Source organism: Phascolarctos cinereus, unplaced genomic scaffold, assembly GCF_003287225.1.
Source record: "Phascolarctos cinereus isolate Bilbo 61053 unplaced genomic scaffold, phaCin_HiC Scaffold_9;HRSCAF=440, whole genome shotgun sequence".
NCBI classification, from domain to species: Eukaryota; Metazoa; Chordata; class Mammalia; order Diprotodontia; family Phascolarctidae; genus Phascolarctos; species Phascolarctos cinereus.
This window is the reverse complement of record NW_027556402.1, coordinates 38,946,456-38,970,043: the sequence shown is the minus strand read 5'-3', so window position 1 is coordinate 38,970,043 and position 23,588 is coordinate 38,946,456. Positions and strand designations below refer to the sequence as shown.

The 23,588-nt window shown below is 37.9% G+C and overlaps 1 protein-coding gene across 1 annotated transcript in view; it reads left to right on the top strand.

Moving 5' to 3' along the window:
* PDLIM5 (PDZ and LIM domain 5) overlaps window positions 1-23,588 on the top strand; it is a 216,205-nt gene that overhangs the window by 50,739 nt on the left and 141,878 nt on the right. Inside the window, 1 exon segment of the mRNA XM_021008362.2 lies at window positions 15,944-16,095. Within this exon segment, the coding sequence (XP_020864021.1) occupies window positions 15,944-16,095 (152 nt within the window).

Genomic DNA, 23,588 nt, shown 5'->3' with positions numbered 1-23,588 from the left:
ATTGCATTATATCTGGGGGAAATCAATCTACTCAGAAAAGAAGAGGACCATGAGTTGAATCACCCAGGTGATTATGACTCTAGGGAGTAGGCCAGAAGACTAATATAGGGAATGGATGTCTCCCTTGTCTTTGGGAACAGGGACATTCCTCTTTTGCATTTGCTTATTTAAAGTACCAGTCATAGAGCAGCCTGTCCTTGGAACAATGGTGGCATAATCCAGAAGTAAAGTTAAATCTTCTTTTTGAAAATTGAAATTATTGATATCATTCATTATTATATCACCTCCTTTTCTCAGTATAACCCTTCTCTACCACCTCCTGTAGAACCTACATTTAGTTAAAAAAAAAATAAGAAGGAGGGGAAAAACCCCTGGTCATTCAAACTAAACACATATCCTACATAATGTGTACTTTTAGATGGGTGCCTGTAGGGTTTGGAATTCCCCTGCACAGGGATATTCACGGCCCACTGTCCCCCACCCCCAACCCTCGACAGTAGGGCAAGTTTGATACCAAAGAAAGAGGCCAGGAGCTCCAGTATGATTATAAGAGTTTACTTAATCATATGGGTTACTTACATTAAGAGCAGAATGCTGGATCCCTGCCAAGAGTTTAACAATCTTACCCCTGGGGCAGCAGCCAGACAATTCAATGGATCCCCACAAAGACCCCCCAAAAGGACCCCCTGGTAACTATAGAAATCAGACAAAAAGAGGAGGAACCATAGAGCATCATTACACATGTCATCATGGTTTAGCTAATGTCTTGATTTACCGGGCTTTAGTCCAGAACCCCAGGCATCAAAGCCAGTGCTGTTGGGTAAAGGTCCAGACACGCAAGGCCTTACACTGGTTACTATGGCCTTGTTATGGCTTTTACCAATCAAGACCTCACAGTGCCCACAGTCTTTGAAAAGAAGGGAAGGAGGCACAATCTCACATCTCCCCTTTGGGGTCAAGTTTGGCAACTAGGTGGCGCAGTAGATAGTGCTAGGCCTGGAGTCAGGAAGACCTGATTTCAAATCTGACCTCAGATACTTACTAGCTGTGTGACCCTGGGCAAGTCACTTAACCTTCTTTGCCCCAGTTTCTTCATCTGTAAAATAAGCTGGAGAAGGAAATGGCAAACCACTCCAGTATCTTTGCTAAGAAAAACTCGAAAGGGGTCATGAAGAGTCTGACACAACCGAAAAATGATGAAGCAACAATGCCATTATAATTTCCCAGCCCTTGTTTTTTTTGCAGTTGTTTTTTGATTGACTTAATATGACAAAGACTTTTCTAAGCTGCCATCATCCACTTTGAGTATAATCAGATGAGAAAATATATCAAAAGAGGGGTTGTTATTAAAATATCCATACCTGGCCATCAGTTTATCTGGGGGAAGGAAAGTTTCACCAGGGATTTTCTCTTGGAAGCTGTCAGAGCAGACAACATTCTGATATGGGGAAGTCCAGGCCCTTCACTGCTTCCTTTTCTTTCCTTTGCAAATTCACTCTTCCCACCCTCTCCCCCACCAATTCCAGCCTAGTTCTTTGTCTTCTCTGTTTTAGTTCTACACATCTACACTCTGCGTGTGTTGAATTGAGGCAATAAGAAAGGTATTCAGTGATACCACCTGGCCAGGAAGTGGAGCACTTGGATTCTATTCCCAGATTTTCCATTAACTCACTCTGGGGCCTGTCTGGGTCCCAGTTTCTTCATCTCTACTACTTATCTCTCAGGGTTGTTATTAGTCATGTGGTTGAAGAAGAATAAGACTGCATGCTGTATAATTATAGTGACCAAGCTTGGCCCCAGAGAAGAGATGAAAAAATGAAGCATGGTAACTGGACTTGGGGTCAGAAAGAGCCAATTCCAAATCTTGCCTCAGTTTATCTGTGTGACGGCAGGCAAATCATTTCACCTCTGTGTTTTGTTTCCCTACCTGTAAAATATTGGACTTAATGACCTTTCAGAGACCTTCTAGATCTAAATCTGTGATCCTATGACGACCTCCTTCCCTTTTCAGAGGTGAGGATTATTTTATGGGTGTGTAATGTTGCATATGGGGCAGAGAGGTGATATAGTGGATAGAGCATAGGGCCTGGAGTCAGGAAGTCTCATTTTCATGATTTCAAATCTGACCGTAGACACTTAATAGCTGTGGACCCTGGGCAAGTCACTTAATCTTGTTTGCCTCAGTTCCTTCATCTGTAAAATGAGTCAGAGAAGGAAATGGCAAACCACTCCAGTATCTTTGCTAAGAAAACTGCAAATGGGTCACAAAGAGTCGGACATGACTGAAAAACAACTGGAGAACAAATATTGCATGTATTTTCAGACTCAGTGAATATATTGGTTAGTTCTGCTGAATTAATTTTTTTTTCTTCCTCTTTTTATTCTTTGGTTTTTCTGGGCAGTGAAGGGTTGAGCAAGATATTTTTGGAAATAAAGTAAATGTGAAAACAGAAGATATAAATAATTTTAAAAATAGAGGTTCTTAGGACTAAATGATTTCTAAGGTCCCAGCTCCCATCCTAAGATCCCATAATATTTACAAAATAATGTGATTCTGAGAAATACCACTTAAATGCATATGATGAATTGATGCGATTTTCGTATTGATTTTAATGAAATCTCTGAGGGATTGCTAAACTTCTTGAAAGTTATTTTTGTTGTTCTTAGTTTTGATTAAAAAGAACTAAAACCACAAAACTGTGTCTGTTTTACAGGTGAGATTTTGAAGTCTTCTGTGTGTAGGCAGGCTGAAGAAGAAGGTTAGCATTAGAGATGATGGCCCTCAGCAGCTGCTGGTTCATGGACTCTTGCTGTCTTTGTAGATGAGTTATAGCCTCTGTCCAGTGGGTTTTTTTTAGAAGCTCAGATCTAAGTGGTGCAATATTTTTGGATGTTAATACTTCACTTGTTATTTTACAAAGGGGTACAGTCAGTTTTCCTTCTAGCTTTGAGAGTTTAAGGAACTGATTCAGAGCCTTTCAATAGCAAACTTATATGGAGGGTCAGCATCTATGCACAATTTAATGTTGCAATCAAATAAACTAAAAATAGTAATAATGATAATAGCTAGCATTTATATAGTACTTACTATGTGCGTCACACTGTGCTAAGCGCTTTAAAAATATTATCTCATTTGATTCCCACAACAGCCCTGGGAAACTGAGGTAGACAGAAGCTAAGTGACTTGACCAGGGTCATATAGCTAGTAAGTGTTTGAGGCCAGATTTGAGTACAGATCTTTCTGACTCCAGGCCCAGTGTTCTATCCACTGCCCACCTAGCTGCCTCTAAAAATAAAAAATAAAAAAATTCATTAGTAAGGTTAATATGATATCTATTGATGAAGGGCATAATCACTGTGTACTTTGTTATTATCAGGCAAAAATTATAAAGTTAGGAATAAGGGATAGTATAGGATAAGGATGAGGAGTGGACCTATTTCACTGGTAGCAGGAGTTCCTTGATGATTAACCCCTTCAATAATAATCACTAATAACATTAATCATAACTAGCATGTACATAACACTTTAAGGTGTGCAGAAGATTTTCATAGATTATCCTATTTGATCCTCACGACAGCCCTATGAAGTAGGTACTATTATTATCTGCATTTTACAGATGAGGAAACTGAAGCTGAGAGAAGTAAAGGGTCTTGCCCAGGATTGCACAACCAGTATGTGACTGGGGCATTGCAGATGTACACCTTCTCTACCTTCCTTAGAGTTACTTGGGACACTGAGAGATTCAGGGACTTGTCCAAGGTTCTACATAAGTTGGAGGCCAGTTCTAGATCTTCCTGGCTGCACAAGCTCTCTATCCACTGTGCCATGGTGGCTTCATGTATATGACATACTGCTAACTAGTATAACTGATTTCTTATTAAAGTTATTTGCTTATCAATGTACAAGCATTTATTAAACACTTAGCCTACCTGGTGGAGATACTGGAGATAGAAAAACAAAGATAAAACAATCGCTGGAGCTTATGGTTTCTGGGTAGGCAACATATACCACATAGGTCTATGTAAAGTAAAAACAAGGGTAATTTGGATGGGGGAAGGCATTCGCATCTTGAGATCAGGAAAGTCCTTCTGTAGAAGGTGACATCTGAACTGAATTTTGAAAGAAAATAGGGATTCTAAGGGGGCAGCTAGGTGGCTCAGTGGATAGAACTCCAGGCCTGGAGTCAAGAAGACTTATCTTCCTGAGTTCAAATCTGGCCTCAGGCACTTGATAGCCATGTGATCCTGGGTGAGTCACTTAACCCTCTTTATCTCAGTTTCCTCATCTATAAAATAAGCTGGAGAAGGAAGTAGCAAGCCACTCCAGTATCTTTGCCAAGAAAACACCAAATGGGGTCATGAAGAGTCTGAAACGACTGAACAACATCAAAAAAAAGATTCTAAGAGGAAGAGATGGAGAGAGGGTGTTCCAGGCATGAGAGGCAGAGGCCAAGGGACAAAAGATGGAATATTGTGGGTGAGGAAGAGCAATGAGGCCAGCTTCACTGGTCTAAGAGTTTTCCAGTCTCTGTAATCAATGTAATATGTTCAGGCATCGATCTGTCTGTCTATCTATCTATCTATCTATCTATCTATCTATCTATCTATCTATCTATCTATCTACCTGTCTGTCTGTCTGTCTATTTATCTATACACACATACACACACACATATATACATATATATATATAATCTTCATTACAAATAATCTTTATGCCACATCTTCATTGCATATGCACACCTTCACATGTTGAGATAGAAATTTCCCACTAGTCTGTTTGCTCCTTTTCTTCTCTTGAGTGAGAATTTCTGGGCTTCTCCTCATACTCTCTCATCCTTGATAATCATCTCCCCCTGCTTGCATCCCCATCTGAAGCCCTTGACATGCTGTATTCCTCTCACCACTCCTGACTCCAGGTACGGTAATAATTCCAGACTGTTGTGTTTGTCTGCTTATGGGATGACAGTATAAAAGTTCATATTGTGATAATGACATTGGGGAGAACTAGGTTTGGCTAGAGGGTTTAAATGTGGGTATGTTAGAGGTGAAATTGGTGTGAATTAGGTTTAATTGATTTGTAAATGACTGAAACCATATTCTTTGTGCACATTGCCTGGCACATAGTAAGTACTTAATAAATGCTTGTTGCCTTGCCTTTGCTTTTTTTAGATGACACAGGGACACTTTGCTCAAAGACGACATGGGTATGTGAAGGGGAAGAGTTTCATGGGGAAGGGGGTGTGAAGGGTACAACAAATGGAAATTAGGGGCAAGTTCACTTCAGAGATAAACTATGCCAAATTCCTTATTTGCTTGGGGGGCCCCTGTTGATGTCCTACTGTGTGCCAAGAAGTAGAAACTGTGCATAAAGGCATTTTAAGTCATGGGTGGTTGTATACACATGCAGCTTAGAGAGAAGATTGAATATAGTAACTCGTGGTTTTTAAAAAAGTACCACTGTATTTGATGCAGTGGAAAGCTGTCGTACAGTGCTAGGAGGGAAAGAGAGAAGCATTTATGTTAGTAATTAGCATGATTTATGCTCATCTTGACCCAGTAGCCTCCTTGTACAGCTGCTTTCCTATGTATTTTGCATTTGTAAAATATATGCACAATTGCTGGGTGCCATATAATATGCATTGGACATATCGATGACAGAAAATTGTGGCTAGTTCAAACAAATGCATTCTATTCAAACTTGCAAAACCGAGTGAAAAATGAGCTCTGTGAATAAATGGTGACCTCACTGTCTTTCCTAACCTGTGAAGAATTTATATTCTGTCTAGTTCTCAATTAGGAAAATAGAAATGGATTTTTCTTTCTGTGCTCCAGTGGTTGTATGAGGAGACTCTTCCTGTGGGTAAATGGAGCCAATAGTAATATTTGTGAGATTCTTTATGTTTTCTTTTTAAAAAAAATATTAAAAATTTTGAGATATTTTATTTTGAGACTGGAGATGCTTCCCAATAAATATCCAGACAAATCCTTCACAAGGTATGTTTATGGGTTATATTAACAGAAAGGAGGTAGATGTCCTTGAACTTGATTGTCTAGCAGCAACACCAATAATTTCTTACATTTTTAGGAAGGGCGTCGTGTTTTTTTCTGTGGACACAGCAGGTCCCACTATAAATACAGATTTTTTTTTACCATTGGTCCAGGGTTTTATTAGTGTCCAATATTATATGCTTCAATTTTTTTGTGGCAAGTGGAAAACTTTGCGTATGGAGAAATGGAAATGATTGAAGTGTTGGGAAATAATTCATATGAGGAAAAGCTAAAAACAGTTCAGTAACAGCAGGTTGAAGGGAATCTAAATGCCAGGTTTGTTTCCATTTTTGCCAAAGATGCGAAAAGTGAGCACTTAATTGATTCAGGAGGCATCTTGGTTAGATATAGTTAAGGAACTTTCCCTAACAAGTGTTTTAAAACGTTGGAATAGATTACTGAGTGGGCTTGGGCCATTTTTTTGAGAGAGATATTCCTTTTTCTTTTTTTTTAATTTTTAAAATTTTTATTTTCAATTCTAAATTCTCTCCCTCCAATCACTCTCTAACCAGTTGAGAAAGCAAGCAATGCGATACCAATTATATATGAAGTCATGCAAAGCACATTTCCACATTAGCCATGTTGTCCCCTCCAAAAAACAGTCAAGAAAAAATAAAGAGAAAAAAATAATGTGCCTCAGTCTGCACTCAAGAGTCCATTAGTTCTCTCTCTGGAGGTAGATTGCATTTTTTTTTTCATCATGAGTCCTTTGAAACAGATAGGGGTCATTCTGTTAGTCAGAGTTGCTAAGTCTTTCACAGTTGATCATCATTACACTATTGCTATTTTTGTGTACTTGGTTCTCCTAGTTCTGCTCACTTCATTTTGCATCAGTTCATATAAGTCTTCCCAGGTTTTTCTTGAAACCACCCCTTCATTATTTCGTACAGCACATGGCATTCCATGACAATCATATACCATAAATTGTTCAGCCATTCCCTAATTCCCTCACTGGAGGTACTGGAGATGCAAAAATAAAACTAAAACAATCACTGTCCTCATAGAGCTTATAATAGTCTTTCTGGGTAGAAAACATGTACCTATGTAGGTCTATGTAAAAGAAATACAAGGGTAATTTGGATAAGGGAAGGCAATCACATCTTGGGGGGTCAGGAAAGTCCTTCTGTAGCAGGTGGCATTTGAACTGAACTTTGAAAGAAACCAGGGATTCTAATAGGCAGAGTTGAGGAAATAAGGCATTCCAGGCATGAAAGACAGAGAGGAAGAGACAATGTTTTATGTGAGACATAGCAAGAAGACCAGCTTCACTGGACTATGGAGTTTTCTAATATCTATAATCAGTGTGATAATACCATGTAGAGCTTAATCTTCTTCACAAATATATACACCTTCACATGTCCACTTTCCAATTCTTTACTACCACAAAAAGAGCTGTTATAAACATTTTTATACATATGGATCCCTTCCTTTTCCTTTGACCTTCTTGAAGCATAACCCTAGTAAGCAATATTGCTGGGTCAAAGGGTGTGCATAGTTTTATAGCCCTCTGGACATAGTTCCAAATTGTTCTCCAGAATGACTGGACAAATTCACAGTTCCACCAACAGTATATTAGTGTTATGTAGTATTATAGTGGGTTTTAGTAATACATTAACAATTCCTTACTGTACCCCCCTCATGCATTTTTTTCATTTTCCTTTTCTGTCATGTTGGCCAATCTGATGGGTGTGAGATGATACCTCAGAGTTGTTTTAATTTATGTTTCTCCAGTTATTAGTGATTTAGAGCATTTTTTTCATATGTCTATGGATAGCTTTGATTTCTTCTTGTGAAAACTGCTGGTTTTTATCCTTTGACCATTTTTCAGTTGGGGAATGGATATTATTTTTATAAATCTGGCTCAGTTCCCTTTATATTTGAGAAATGAGACCTTTATCAGAAACTTACTGTGAAATGTTTTCTCCAGTTTCCTGCTTTCTTTCTAATTTTGGCTGCCTTGGTGCTTATGCAAAACTTTTAAAATTTAATGTAATTAGAATTATCCATTTTACCTCCCATGATCCCCTGTATCTCTTGTTTGTTCATGAACTCTTCCACTGTCCATACATCTGACAGGTGATTTGTTTTGTGCTCCCCAGAGAGAGATTCCATAAGGGCAGAATATATATCTGTTTGTGTGTGTGTTTATGTGCATACACATCCATCCATCCATCCATTCTATCTATCTATCTATCTATCTATCTATCTATCTATCTATCTATCTATCTATCTATCTATCTATCTATCATCTATCTATCTTTCTATCATCTGTCTCTATCTGTCTATCTATCTATCTATCTATCTATCTATCTATATCTATCTATCTATCTATCTATCTATCTATCTACCAGGAGAATCTGTGCTCAGGCTAGGTATTCACTTCTTAACCCTGGGCATCTGGCCTTCAGCACGAGGAATACCCTAAGGCAGAATGAGTTGAAAATCTGTAGTATGGTCATGTATCCTTCATGAAGCTCTAAGTACTAGTTACATCAGTCACTTAAAGGTTGGCCTGGTTGTAGCCTCAATGGTAGATAAGATTACAGTCTCATATATTGTATTGTGTGTAGAATTCTTTACTGACTGCCAGGCCATGGCCTTATCCCCTTCTTAGGGGTGTGTACCCTTCCTGTTAGATTTGCCCCTTTCTTTCTCTCTGAGACTTTCTTTTCAGGTGGGAGATATTTTTTGGGGTCCCCTTTGCCTGAAGTGTCCCCACAGATGGCATCCCATTTTCAGTATTACTTCCTCACATCATCAAAAGATCTTCCAGGTAAAGGAACATTTTAGTCCTACCCTTATTCCTGGGAATAGGAGAGCCGGCTTAGGGAGACCCAGAGCTATGACTGGCAGCAGGATGGGTGGTCATAACATGGGTACAGGTCTTTGCTGTACCAGATAAAAGGCAAGAGCTAAAACAACTTAGATTGCCAACAAAAATTCCAAGGCACACCGACCTGGGCTTCCCTGGTGGAAGGCTTAGGTGCTCTGGGCTTTGCTCCTTGTAAGATAAGATGAATGTGGGATGAAAGTAATTCCTAAAGTGCCCAGTCATTTGGAATCAAGAACTCATGGAGCCCCTTGGAGACCTACCTTTTGATGGTAGAGGTAGAAGATAGAATAGGGCCATCAGAAAGAAGTTTGTTCTGGGTTTGTCCCCACAAACTCAACCAAGCCACATAAAGTACCAGAGTTGCTTCCAAGAAGTAACATGTGCATCTATCTGTGCCTCACCTTCTTTCCCACAGCTTGAAGTTTGAGGATAAGCATAGAGCATGATTCACTTATCACACTGTCAGCCGCTGTGAGGGAGTCCTGTTCAGATTCTATTTGTCTAACCATACATGCTCTCCAACATTCCCAACTCACCATCCCATGTATCCCAATTCCTATCTCTGCTTCTTAGAATAGCTAGCCCTCCTGCTGTGATCCTTGTCTGGGCTATTTCCGGCTTCTTTAATACATCTCTAGGCTGGCCTGGATGACATTATGCCTGGTGCTCCCCACCATGGTGCCCAATGTTTTCTCCCACTTGTTTTACCCATTTTAATAAAGTGTGTACATATTATTTTTAAAAGAAAGAAATAATTTGAATATTCATTATTGAATGTGGTATTATCTATGTCATCTACAAGTCAAGTCAACAAACATTTGTTAAGTGCGTTCTTTTGGTATCACCTACCTTGTGCAGGACTCTACCATAAATGCTTAATGACAAAGGACTTGAAGACATTGGCTTTGCCTTCAAGAAGCTTTCATTTAGGTGGGCAGATAGGACACCGATAAAATGATAAATAGCAATACAAGACAGTTTGTGATAAATGTCAAAGTTCTATAGGAGTTTAAAGATGGGAGAGCCCAACATGAGAAGAGATATTTTAAGTAATCAGAGAATTCTTGGTGGAACTCGAACTGCTTTCCATAGAAGAGACAAGGAAGGCATGCCAACCAAATGTGAGAAGGCAAGGGACATGGTATGTTTGGGGGGCAGCTAGTAGAAGAAGAGCTTTGCTAGAGTCTGCGGAATTGTGTAGGAGAGTAATAAAGAAATATTACACACGGAGAGAGTAGGGCCACATTGTAGCAGGCTTTGAATGCTTTCCAAAAGAATCTTAATGATCCCTGCTAACCATGTGGAGCACCTTCTGACTGTTTTTGGAAGAAAGTATTCATGACATCGTTAGGCTCCTGAGTTCTTTAATTTCTTAAACCTGAATCCTGTTTACCTTAGACTTTATTTTGTAGCCTTGAGGAGCTGTTGACAGTTCTTGAGCAGGTCTTGATTTGGTCTGAGGCTGATTTAAAGGGCAGGAAAGTTGGTGACCTTGGTTTTAGGGTGTGACCCAAGACTGCAAGGAACATTTGGTACAACACTTGGACATCTTACTACCTTGGTGGTGTTCAAGACAAGCATAAGCAAAAGGAGCATAATGGAGGGAATCCAGCATCCGAACTGGCATCTCCAAAGGAATAAGAAATAGAGAAATTCTAAGAGCTTGAAACCCAAGATACTCCAACAAGATATTTTGCTACAAAAGTTTGCAGAGGAGAGAATGACACAAAAAATTATAAACTCTTTAGAATTCTTGCATTTATATCACATGAATACATAGTTCCAAAAACATTTCTCTCTCTCTCTCTCTCTGTCTCTTTCTCTGTCTCTGTTTCTCTCTCTCTCACACACACACACACACACACACACACACACACACACACACACACACGACATCTTAAGATAGGAAATTATTTGAGGGGGTCATATAAGACTCAATTCTCTGTGCATTTAGACCACCATCTGGTTAGAGCAGATGTAAAAATTAAACATCAAATTAGAGCAAAGATTATAGATGGAAAGAAGATACTGGATGGTTATAACACCTCTAACTTGACCTATTCACATAAGCCATTGATGTTCAGAAAATCAGAAACTGGAAAAAAGAAATAGATATTGAATTTAATTTTCACTATTTCCTACTGAAGTTTTACCAACATACAACAGTTGTGACAAAAGGGAGACCAGAAGAATCCAGAATACTGTTTTAGCCAGTCAACATTTTATCTCCTTGCCAAGAGGAGAGAATGAACAGCCAAAGGCAGCTCCATTATGGAATACAAGTTCATTTGTAAAATGCTACAGAGTGGAATTTCTGAAGATATGAAAGTATCACTTTATAAATTATATTATAATTACATAATGGAATTATAAAATATATATGTAAAAAGTATATATGATATACAATAGAATTATAAAAGAGCAGAAAGCAGTGGAGACAAAAACAAGTCTGTGGACATTTGGCTTGAGACTCAACTAATTCGTATTATCCTAAGAATATTCACAAATGAAGCTTGCTGGCAGGAGTACAGCAAATAGAAGTTCAGCCATGCTCTTGCTTTGAAGCAGCATCTGTTATAAGCTGAGGTCTCTTCCCATGTCTAGCTGGAAATTTCCCTTGAGACCAACTCTCTTGAGCTTGCTTAGCACTACCCTCCTGCTCCAAAGCAGTTTCATGGGTAAGATGACTTATCTCCTTTTCATAGTGACAATCCAAGATCCACATTTACAGTGTGTGCACCATACCTTAGCAATATACATTTGCTGAATAGAATTGGGGTTCTCGTTTATTACCTTCAAAGTACCCATGTCTGTCTTGTGCAAATCAGGTACTGGGAAACAAGTGGAATACTTTGGCCATCTCTAGCCATACTCTAAAGTCTAGAGACCTACTCAAGAGGATTGAGTCAAGTTAGAGATTCAGTCCATGAATCGATGACATCTTTGTTCTTTGTTTTGCTATGAGCCCCTTGTGAGCTAATGGCTACCTGTGTGATGGATTCCCTGGGTCTGGGAAGTAGACAGATAAGTGTTTCACAGGGTTCAGCCAAGAACAGACTCCTGTATGTATGAGAACAAGTTCTGAAAGTTCATGAGGTCAACCATAGCGTAAACCAGATGCTAACCACCTCCACCACCCATTTCCTCCTTTCTTTCCTCTCTTCTTCATTCCCTTAACCACTTAACAATGGTCAGAGATTACCAAGGGTAGATCTGGGAGAGGAGGTAACTACTAACACCTTGCTTCTCTAATCAGTCACTGCCCTAGAATTCTGGGAAATGAAACTGATGAAACATCCTTGACTTGTGACCTTTGCTATATAAAAAGGTATAGCTGGGAAGCTATCTCTGTGGCTGCGTCCACATGAACTGGTCTTAAACTGCAAGCAGTGGCTGAGACAGCTAGTGCAGCCCTACTCTGAGCTGTAGATAGGAAGACTTTCATTATCCCCAGAGGTCCTAGAATGTTGTAAAGAATAACCTGCCATAAATCTCATTTTGGTATGTAAGTCTTGTGCACGGGTTCTCTTCCTCTTCCTAAATGGTATGAATCACTGACTGAAAACTGTCTTCTAAACAGTAGAAAATAAAATGGGTAGAAGAGAGTAATCAACTCATCTTCTCATGTACGTCTACAGACGTGAACTAGTTAGATTTGCCAAACCAAGTACACACTGAAGAAATTTATAGTTGTGGTGAGACAATCTTAAAAGATATCAAGTTATCACAAAATATCTCAGGGAAGGGAAGATAATTCTAAAAGAATTCTAATTCTAGAATTGTAATTCTAAATTACAGTTTAAATTAAATCTAAATTCTAAATTCCAATTTTAAAAGAAGTGGAAAAATTCCCAGACAGTGTACTTCCTGCCCTCCACCCAAAAAAAGGTACTCATGAGGACAGCAATAAACCTACTTTCACATCTTTACAAAATCTCTGAGAATGATCTACCAATACTTCAAAAAAAAACTTTAACAAAAATGTGAGAAAAGGGGCAGGCAGGCTTTTGTAAATTACATTCTATAGCAGATAGCATTTTTATGGTCACAAAAATGAAAAGTGAAGAAAGTACAAGGTTCCACTTTGTACACTGATGCTATCACAACCGTTTTACACTTGGGAAAACCGAGGCAGACAGAGGTTAAGTGACTTGTCCAGACTAGTATAGCAGGCAGTGTCTGAGGCTGAACTTGAACTCAGGTCTTCCTGACTTCAAGTCCAGAGTCCTCTCCATTGTGCCACCTCGCTGCCTCAGTGTAGCTTTCATCCTTCACTGAGGGCTAATTTGGAGTGATGGAGGCTAAGAGTTAAGAGTTACTAACACTGTTGGCTGAGGTAGGGCATGGCTGCCTAGGAGTTCACTGTAGATTTTGTTTATTCTGGAGAATTCCTCTCCTTCCTTAATCTCTCTGCTAAGGCTTGGCATCAAGCTCCAGAACATTACAAAGCTAGTTCTATGAGTGATTATAAAAAATAGATCAGCCTAGCAATCCATACTAGGAAGATAAGTGGATGAAAAATGCCTGATATCTAGTCAGTGCTATGCATTTGGAAGGCCAGTTCATTAACTTAGTACTTGAAATGAATGAATGAATGAATGAATGAATGAAAAAGCATTTATTAAATGCAAAATCACCATAATTGATCTCCTTGCTTCCAGATCTTCCTCTTTCTAGTCTAATTTCCACATATTTGCCAGATTGATGTTCCTGAAGCATGAATCTGACTGTCGCTTTCCAGCTGAAGGAGTTTCAGTGACTCTCTGTGACACGTAGAATAAAAAATAAAATAAAAGTTCCTAGTGTGACCTTCACACACCATGCCAGAATCTGTGCTAATCATCTGGGATAGGCACTGGAAGTAGACAAGGAATTGATCCCATATTGAATATGAGAACATGAACTGGATTAAATTTGGGAAGTTTCCTAGTACTCATAATGGTCTCAAATGGTCCCTGACTTAGAAAAAAAACCATCTTTAACAAGAAACACACACACACACGCACACACACACACACACACACACACACACACACACACACACACACCCCATTGATGTGCTGTAGTTGTAAATATCAGATCGCTACAACCTCCAGAGAATCATTCTGGGTGACTTCAGGGGCAGTTGAGAGAAGTATTTTTGAGTATAAGTAGACCGTACTACGTTTATAATAATGACCTACGTGGAAGAAGGCATGTAAAGGAGATCAATCAATAAATGGATGACCAGGAAAGGAGAAGAGGAGGTGGCGTGGATGCAGTGAGAGCAAAGGATTTGGATAGTTCAAAGGGATGTGTTGGTATCTCCCAAATGTAAAAAGGCCTAGAAGAAGCCCTCCATCCACAAGCATTTAGTATGTATCCTACTGTGTGTAAGAGTTTAGATACAAAGACACAAACAATGCCTTCCTTACCCTCAGACTTTGCATTCTGCTAAAAGAATACAACATATTCACAAATAAGATGTTTTAATCTGGATATCATTTCTTTTTTTAAAAAATTAATTTATTTTGAATTATCAGCAATCACTTCCCAAAGCTTTTGAGTTTTAAATTTTTCTCCCCCTTCCTCCCCACTTCTTTCCCCAAGACGGTGCGCAATCTGATATAGGCAGCACATATACATTCCTCCTTTTAAACATATTTTCATATTAGTGATGTTGTACGTAAGAATTAGAACCAAGGAGAGGAATCACCAGAAAGAGGAAACAAAACACAACAGAAGGAAAAAAATAGCAAATAGTATGCTTCAATCTGCATTCAAACTCCATATTTCTTTCCTCTTTGTGAATAGCTTTTCTGGATATAATTTCTGGATGAGTTGTTCTCTTTTAAATTTTCTTTTTTCTTTGAACCAAAAATCATTAAATAATCATACTTTTTGTAAAATATTATAATCATTAATTTTAGAATATTGATACAATGGTGGATATTATTAGTGTGTTATTTCTTCATTACTTCTTCCTAAACCAATTAATTTTTTATTGGGACTTGTTAATGTGTATTAAATGTTGAAACTGTCTCTTTTTTTTATCAGAAGGTTTTCTCTTGCCTCACATGTCTTTCATGTCTCCATATTTCTTCGTGAAAGTTACATTGTTTTTCATTCTCATTTTGATATTACTTTTGCTCACTTCTTTTGGCATAAGGAAATAGTAAAATGGAAGCAGATCAAACTAAACAGTATGAACATAAGGGAAATTATATTGGGCAAGGGAAGAGGGGTTTGAGAATTTAGGACCTGTGATGCCCAGTAATATCTGGCAGTCGTCACAAACAGTTTCCTTCCCATCCTGCTGAGAGATCCTGGAACAGGATGTACTCAACATCAAAAATAAAAGTCAAGTTTCCCAAGCAATGGGAAAAAACTCCTTTTAACATGGTGAAGCAGAATTGTGATTATCAACATAAATTGTGCTAGCACTCTTTCAAAATGTTATTCTTTGAATTCCGATAAATAGACAAGTATTTGAAACAGGAGTTCTTAGCCTTTTTGTTATGGGTCACTTTGGCTGTCTGGAAGCCCTTTTCAAAAGTGTTTTTAAGTGTATAAAATATAATATATAGGATTATAAAGGAAACCAATTATATGGAAATAGTTTTTGAAATAATAACAATAAAAAAAGAACAAGCTTACAGAGCCCAGACTAGGAACCAGTGGTTTAAAGAGGTATTTTTCATTATTTTATGTAAGAGCATGAAAAAATATCTCCCTTATGATTCTTTTTTCTTCTGCAAAATCTGAACTTTCCATATACATTTCTATTGTTAGTCATTTCACTATCTTTTATTATGTAGCAGACTAAGGCATCTTTTCTCTGAAAAGTCTTTATGGTTATTAAACGTGATATGACTCACATACTTATGGGTTAAGGTATAATTGATTGTCTGAGGCTCATTTATTGTTACTGATGCTTTTGTTCCCTCCTGGGGTGTTAGAGGATAGCAATTTACCCTACTTTCCATTAAATCATGTAAACATAATTTCTTACGTCTTTAGGCTATTCTTTATTTGTGAACGATGATACTCCTACCTAATATGTTGCAATGCGTTTATTCCAGCTAAAGGATGGTGGTAAAGCATCTCAAGCCCATGTGAAAATAGGAGATGTGGTTCTCAGCATCGATGGGATAAGTGCTCAGGGAATGACGCATCTTGAAGCCCAGAACAAGATTAAGGCTTGTACAGGCTCTTTGAACATGACTCTGCAAAGGTAAGTTACTGTTTCATTCTAAAGAAGAAGGAAAAAAAACCCCACTTACTATTTCATTCTAAAGAGAAAAAAAAACAGCAATCTGTGTTTGCAAGTCTTTTTATGTTTGGTGTCTGTAGCTCTAAAAAGAACTGACAGTGTAGATTGTTGAAAATCCTAAGTTAAAATGATGATTTTTGTTAATAGGATTTTTTATCCCCCAGGGGAAATTTTGGGGCCTAAAGGGCAAGGCTTAACTGTCTTTGCACATTTTGAGGTGTCATTGGGGGATTTGTTTAAATAATAGATGATCATGGATTGTTTCTCACATTCTAAAATTGAAAGTTTGTGTTGGGTTTAAGCTCTTTTCCTTGGCTGTGTATCATGTCTTCATACCTGTCTGTTTGCTTTCACATCATGCCCCTTGTTTTACTACTCAATATCTTATTTTCCAGTCAAAACACTTCTCTGGTTCCCATGAGAACAGATGAAAACCAGATGTTGCCTTTTTTGGATGAATTTCCAGCTTAAGTAATTTGGGACTGATGCTAATAAAGAATCTTTTGGGCTACTGAAACACTAAAAATTAAGCAAACTCTTGTTTTCAGACTTGAGGGAAATATTTAACCTTGTCTCCATGTTCCTTGCCTTTGATATTTAAAAGATTGAAAATGTAGAAGCTTTTAGTGTCCACAGCTATTTAATGTAATCAAAATTAATCACAACCCCTTTTTCAAGCAATGTTAAGTTGGTACCAATGTTATACTCATTTAAGGGAATTTGAGAATAAAGAAATTCAAGGGAATTTGTTGATAATAGTATTAACCAAGAAAGTTGAAGAATTATCTTCTTATCAATCAATTTATCAACTGCCTATTGTTATTATTATTATATTCTCCTGATATATTCCAAGCACCTGGGCTAGGATATTATATATAACATATTATACTTATTGTTATTATTAAGCTCCTGACATATTCCAAGCACTTGTGCTAGAATAAAAATACAAAAAATGAAGCAGTAGGGGTTCTGAAGGGTAGAAGTGAGGAAGAGGAAAGCATACCTGGCAAAGACTATAACTTGTCCAAATTCAGAGATGGTAGACCAAATGTGGAATGTTGTTTGTAAGGAACAGCAAATAAGTTACTTTGGCTTAAGTGTAGAGTGCATGAAGGGAAATAACGCTTAATAAGTCTGGATAGGTAGGTCTGAGCCAAACTGTGAAGGGCTTTAAATGCCAAAGAGAAGAAATTGTATTTGATACTAGAAGTAATAAAAAGTCTTTGGAGCTTTTTGAATGGGGGAGTGACTTGGTCAGACTTGTGCTTTAGAAATGTCATTTTTTCAGCTGTGTGGAGGAGGGATCAGAGAGACAGAGACTGGGTTCAGGGAGACCATCAAGAAGACTCTTGCAGTCAAAGATAATAAGATCTTGCACTAGAGAGAAGGAGATGGATGGATGGATGCAAGACAGTAAATCAGCAAGGGTTGGCAGCTGATAAAATTATATAGGGGAGAGGGAAAGGAAAGAGTTAGGATGGCTTTGAGGTTATAAACTTGGATTGGTGCTTTCACAGAATAAGGAAGTTAGGCAAAGCAGTAGGTTTGGTGATAAAACAATAAATTCTCTTTTTGATATGTTAAATTTGAGATGCCTACAGGAAATCTTGGTGATATAGGATTAAAGCTCAGAACAATTGGGGTCAGCAAAATAGATCTGGGAGGCATTTGTATAGAGATAATAATTGAAACTGTAGAAACTGATAAGTTCTAAGTTCTTTTTTTCTCCTTCAATGTATATTTTAGATATGAGCATTCCTCTCATTCCTCTCAACTTCAGTCTAGGCCCTCTTTGTTCACACTGGTACCTGGGTGATAGCAGGCGGTCTTCTTGATTCCAGTATCTACCCACTCAGAGTGGAATTTCCCCTTTGTTTTTGGCCTCCTTTGGGGTATACATGCCCAGTAGTGGTATCACGGGGTCAGACAGAAATTTACTCTGTTTTAGGCTTGAGACAGCTGGAAACAATTCTTATAATTTAATATTAATCTAATCCAAACATTTCTGTATAAAGAGAAAGGAATGGCCAAAGATAGGCAGAATTACCCTATGGCTTTGAAAATCTCTCTGATAAACCAGTTTTGGTTACAATTTATGACATTCTTAAATAATAAATAAAATTGCAGAATGAGATAAAATAGAACTCTAGATAAAGTTCAGTTAACATTTTGATTCATCAAACAACAGTCAATTAACTTTTGGTACTTTCTTGGAGAATAATTTTTGTAAAAGCATTCATCCCCTCACTGACCATTCCCTTTAACGATTCTCTCTTCTTCGTGTTCAGAGGTAAACTTGAGACTTTTCTATTAATTAAAGTAATCAGACTTCTTCTTTTTCATAGTAGGGTCATTATCCTAATCTGATCAAGGCTTGAGGAAATGGCATGGGCTTGTCTTTTCTATCACCATCTTAATTATTAATTATTTCTGGGAGAAGTCCTTGATCAGAAGCGAGGGGAGCTGGAAATTGTTTCAGGATTTATAATTAAAGACTGATAAATTTTCTCCTTTAATTCTTACAAGTTTTTTAAGTGTTCTTGAATTCTTCATATTCATCATTTCTTCTGGTCGAATAATAATCCATTGCATTCATATACCTTAATTTGTTCGTTCTTTCCCCAGTTGATGGGCGCCCACTTTGTTTCCAGTTCTTCTGCTATGACAAAGAATGGTGATTATAAATATTCTTGTGCATATGGATTTTTCTCCTCTGTCTTTGACCTGCTTAAGGTTATATACCTAGATATCACTGACTCAGTGAATAAGTACAATGTAGTAATTCTTCTAGTACAATGCCATATTATAAGACAACACTTTCTCATTGCTAAGTGTATCAAGTTAAATCTCTTCCTGGCTTTTATCACCTCTCATAATCTAGTCCATGCAGGCTAGTCTCCTCTAACTTTACCCTCCTCCACTCTGGAGGAGTGAGGCTGACAACTTTACACAGCTCTCCTTCACTTATGTCCAATCCACACGCAAGTCACGACATCACCTTCATGCAGTCATTGGTCTTCGAGAAGGAAGAATGAACACCACCTTCCCCCTGTTCTTACCTCGATGGCTTCTTTAATGTTATTCCCTTTCGCTTTAAATATTCTTGCTATATTTCCCTGCTGATCCTACGTCTACTCAACCCTAAAAGTGAAGAGAGAGATAACTGGGGGATGAGAGACCATCCCTACGGTTATCCTTTTCTTCATCCATGATGATCCTGATGCTTCCTTCCCATTGCTAATAATAATACTTTGGAGTTGTCCCAAGCCATCAGAGCCTGCGGCTACTCCCACAATCCCTATTTCATGCCTGGACTCCCGGGGAGTGTAATTTTGTGCAGTTTATTTGGTTAATTCTTCTTTTTAAGTTCTTAAAAATTATAGCTATATTTCTTTCTTTTTAAATAGATAACTCCCTCCACTTTAGGGTTAATGTTACAAAGTCTCAGTGTCCAAATTAGAATTGTAAGGAGAAAATGTTGGGAGCCTTTAAATTAGAGTAAAAGATAATGTTTGATTAAAAAAAGTCATTCTAGAGCCATTACGCTTTTCTTAAAACCATAACTTTCAAGGGATGTGAGTCATAAATATGTTGTTCTTCAGTAACGTTTTTCCAAATAATAAAACTCTTGAATTAGTATACCGAGATGGAGAACCTATGGCCTCGAGGCCACATGTGGCCTTCTAGGTCCTCAAGTGTGGCCTTTTTGACTGAATCCAAACCTCACAGAACTTGAGAATTTGTTCTGTGAAGTTTGGATTCAGTCAAGGGGCCGCACTTGAGGACCTAGAAGGCCACACATGGCCTCGAGGCCACAGGTTCCCCCACCCCTGTACATTCCTGCTTCTTTGTAGGGAATTAGGAATAGATATTACTATTGTTATGTGTGTTCCCTTCTTGGAAAGGAGTGGTGAACATTTTTTTTTCCTTTTCAGCAGCTGGAATTGATTCTAAGGTTATATCCAACTGGACAGTGAGAAAAGTTTGTATTTTGGATTATTTTTCTGGAAAATAATATGAAAGAAATGTAGAGTCATCAATCTGACCAATAGTAGGATGAGAATTTTTTCATTCTGACTATATTCTGCCTGTCACACTGACCTGAATCAAAATGAATCAGTTCCAAAGGAATATCACATTTCTACCCAGTTTCATATCTCTTTTCCTCTAATAATACTTTCTATCTATTTGCATCTTGCATATACCTCTCCTTCTCTCTCTCTCTCAATTAGAATGTTAATTTATTCATCTCTAGGGCTGTTTTTTTGTTGGCTTTGTTTTGTTTTATTTTGGTGGCCCTAAGGCTTAGTACTGTGCCTGGCTCGTAGCAAGCACTTAATAAATGCTTCTTGACTTATCCACTTACTGGTGACCTTGATTGGAAACTTACTTATTTCAATAATACCTTGTGTTTGGTAGAAGACAGTCAAGTTTAAAAAATGAGGTCTTACCAGTCTTTCGGATATAGACACCCAAGAGTTTGTATTTAGTTGAAACTCATTTTGCCTATTTTAACTAAGAAGGCCAGGAAACTGAACTCTCTTCCTTAAAATTATCTTAGTCTTTGCCAATTTAGCAATATGACTCTTGTTTTAGGGTGAAGAGGTAAGTCAGTGCAGTGTATTTTACCCAATTCTTTATTTAAAAATAGATATCTCATTTCACAACTTTAAATGAAACTTCTATGCTTCCCTAAGGATGCAAAGAAGTTATATAGCTTTCTTAATATTGGTTTGGTTTTCTTTTTTTTTTTACGTTATCATGAATGACATGTCTGGTTTTTGGGGGTTTTTTTGTGCCCCACCATCTTTTAATTCAAAAAACATGTTATGGTGGAAATGGAAGTCTTGAAAGGCTTAAGTGCTTTGTGAAATATTAGTGCAGCGATTGATAAATTTCAGTGACATATTTGGTGAATTTTATAAGTACTTTGATTGGAAGAGAAAAGGAAAACTAGCTCTCAGAAGAGTGAAACTGTCAGTAACCTCATGTTTCAGTCTGATAGATTGCTTATTTGGGCTATATGAATCTCATGCTACTATGCTTTGGCATAAAGGTTACTTTTAAATAAGTGAATACAAGAATGCAGCTAGAACTGTTTTTCTGACAAACTTAAGTTTATTAAACTTTAATTATTATAAATTTCAGTTACTGTCTGCTTAGTAATTGAAAAGTTTAACAACTGACATATTAAATTTTTTAAAAATTAAATTCAATTAATGCAGCTGATATTAATGGAATATTTCTCATGTCTGTCCTCCTCCCCCCTCCCATTCGCAGTACCACCATTGGATTTTCATTATTAGTACCAGGTCTTCATCACCATTTTCCTGGACTATTACAATGGTCTCCTATTTCTTCTCCTCCAATTCAGTCTTCATATGATTTCCATACTGACCTTCCTCATGCATAAATCTGGCCATGTAACTCTGCTTAGAAATCTTCATTATTGCCTGCTGAGTAGAGTTTGAGCTCTTTTTCCTCCCAATTGTCTTTCCAGGCTTATCTCAAACTCTCCTCCATATGTTCTAGGCCCCAGTTAAACTGTACTTTCTGAACAAAAGACAGAGATAGAGAAATAGCTAGGTGGATATATGAGTCTAAGAAGTGAGAAGTGGATACAAGTTAGATTTCTGCTTAGGAACTCTTATAATAGCTAATGACAGCTTCTCTAAGAGCTATTATAGGAACTAGGTAATTACAGTCAACAAAAAGCATTTATTAGACAGCTGCTGTGTGCCAGATACTGTGCTGAGGGCCACAGTGGGCCTTGAGCGAGATTAAAGGTGATGACACTTGCTTTAAATGGAGCCTTTTTGAGCCTTCAGCATGGCCATGAGAAATAGCAACATGCAGTTAGCTGAGGGCGTTTTTCCAACAGACTTGGAGGGCAAATTTTGCAGCAACATGGAGAGAATTGCTATGTTAATTTTTCTGACAATACTAAGTAATGGTTTATATAAGATACAAGTTGGGTCTCCCTACTAGAGAAGAGGGTCCAAGGGCTGGAGGAACACCTCTCCTATGCTCTAGTTTATTGGGACGAATTAAGTGTTCCTTAGAATAGAAGAAGTACTTTGAAGGGAAAAAGAACCGGCAGGTGCAGAGAGGCATCCTAACTTGTGTCTGACTTCAAGGAGCTTACATCCTTCTCTGTCTAAACAATTAAACGGGTTGAGGGAGATGTGGTTGGACGCTAGTTTATGGTGAAAAAGATCATAGGGTTTTAGTGGACTATAAACTTGATATAAATCAATAGTGTGCCAGGGCAGTGAAAAAACTTAATAACATCATAAAGCTATATTATGAGGAGCATAATATCCAGAATAAGAGAAGTGAAGGTCCTATTGTATTCTGTCTTGTTTAGCCTTATCAAGGGGTTAGTTCTTGGGACCCAATTTGGTAGTGGTATTGAATAATGGAGCGTTTTCAGGAGGAGAGACTGTGATGGGAAAGGGTTTAGAAAAGATGCCTTAGAAGAGTATTTATCCTGGTAAAGGGATAAAGCTCTCTTCAGGTATTTGAAGAATTATCCGGGTCTTGATCTGTGCTGAGGTCACAGTTCTATTGAAGTTATATCCCCATTCGATTATAAATTCTGAGGAATGGGATTATGCTATATCCAACTCCCACTCTGTGCATTGCTTTTTATGTAGTAGACACAATGTTCCTTATTCTACATTAATGATTAGGAGACATACACATGAGGTTAGGATGCAAAATAGCCATGGAAGTGTTATCACAAAATCATGTGTTTACATGCTCAAGAATTCTACAAACAGTGATAGGAAATGTTATTAGTAGAGGTATTATGGTTTGAATTTGTCAACAGAGTTCTCATTTAGGAGGTGAAAATGGACCCAGGCCTTGAAGGATAGGTCGGAGCTAGATTACTCGGGAGTTAATTTTTGATAAACAATCACAGAATCACGGAAAACAAAAACCAACCGCCAACAAAAACAAGTTTGTCCCTATATGGTTTGAAGTAAGATAATGGGGCAAGTCAGGTCAAATCAGCAGGCATTTTTAAACCACTTATTATAAGCCTTTAACTGGAGATACAAAGAAAGGCAAAAGACAGTCCCTGCTCTCAAGGAGCTTACAGTCTAAGGTGGGGGGAGGGGACAGCATGCAAACAGCTATGTACAATCAAGATACATAATGGGTCAAGTGGAGATAATCTTAGATGGGATAGAAGAGTGAGAGAGGCCCTTCTTATGTGGCCAGAATGGAAGAATTAAATGTGTTACTTAAAATTATTAAAAGACATTGTTTTAAGCTCTTGGGTATTTTCTCTTGTTCTTCATTATCTTCTAACAGCCCTGTCTTCCTGCCCTACCTGTTAGTTACCTTCTGTGGGGTGACTGTAGACTTAACTATCTTTACTTCCTCTTGGATGATCTATTTATCATCTATGGTCACATAGATGGAAAAGATAAAAGTATTTTCAAATT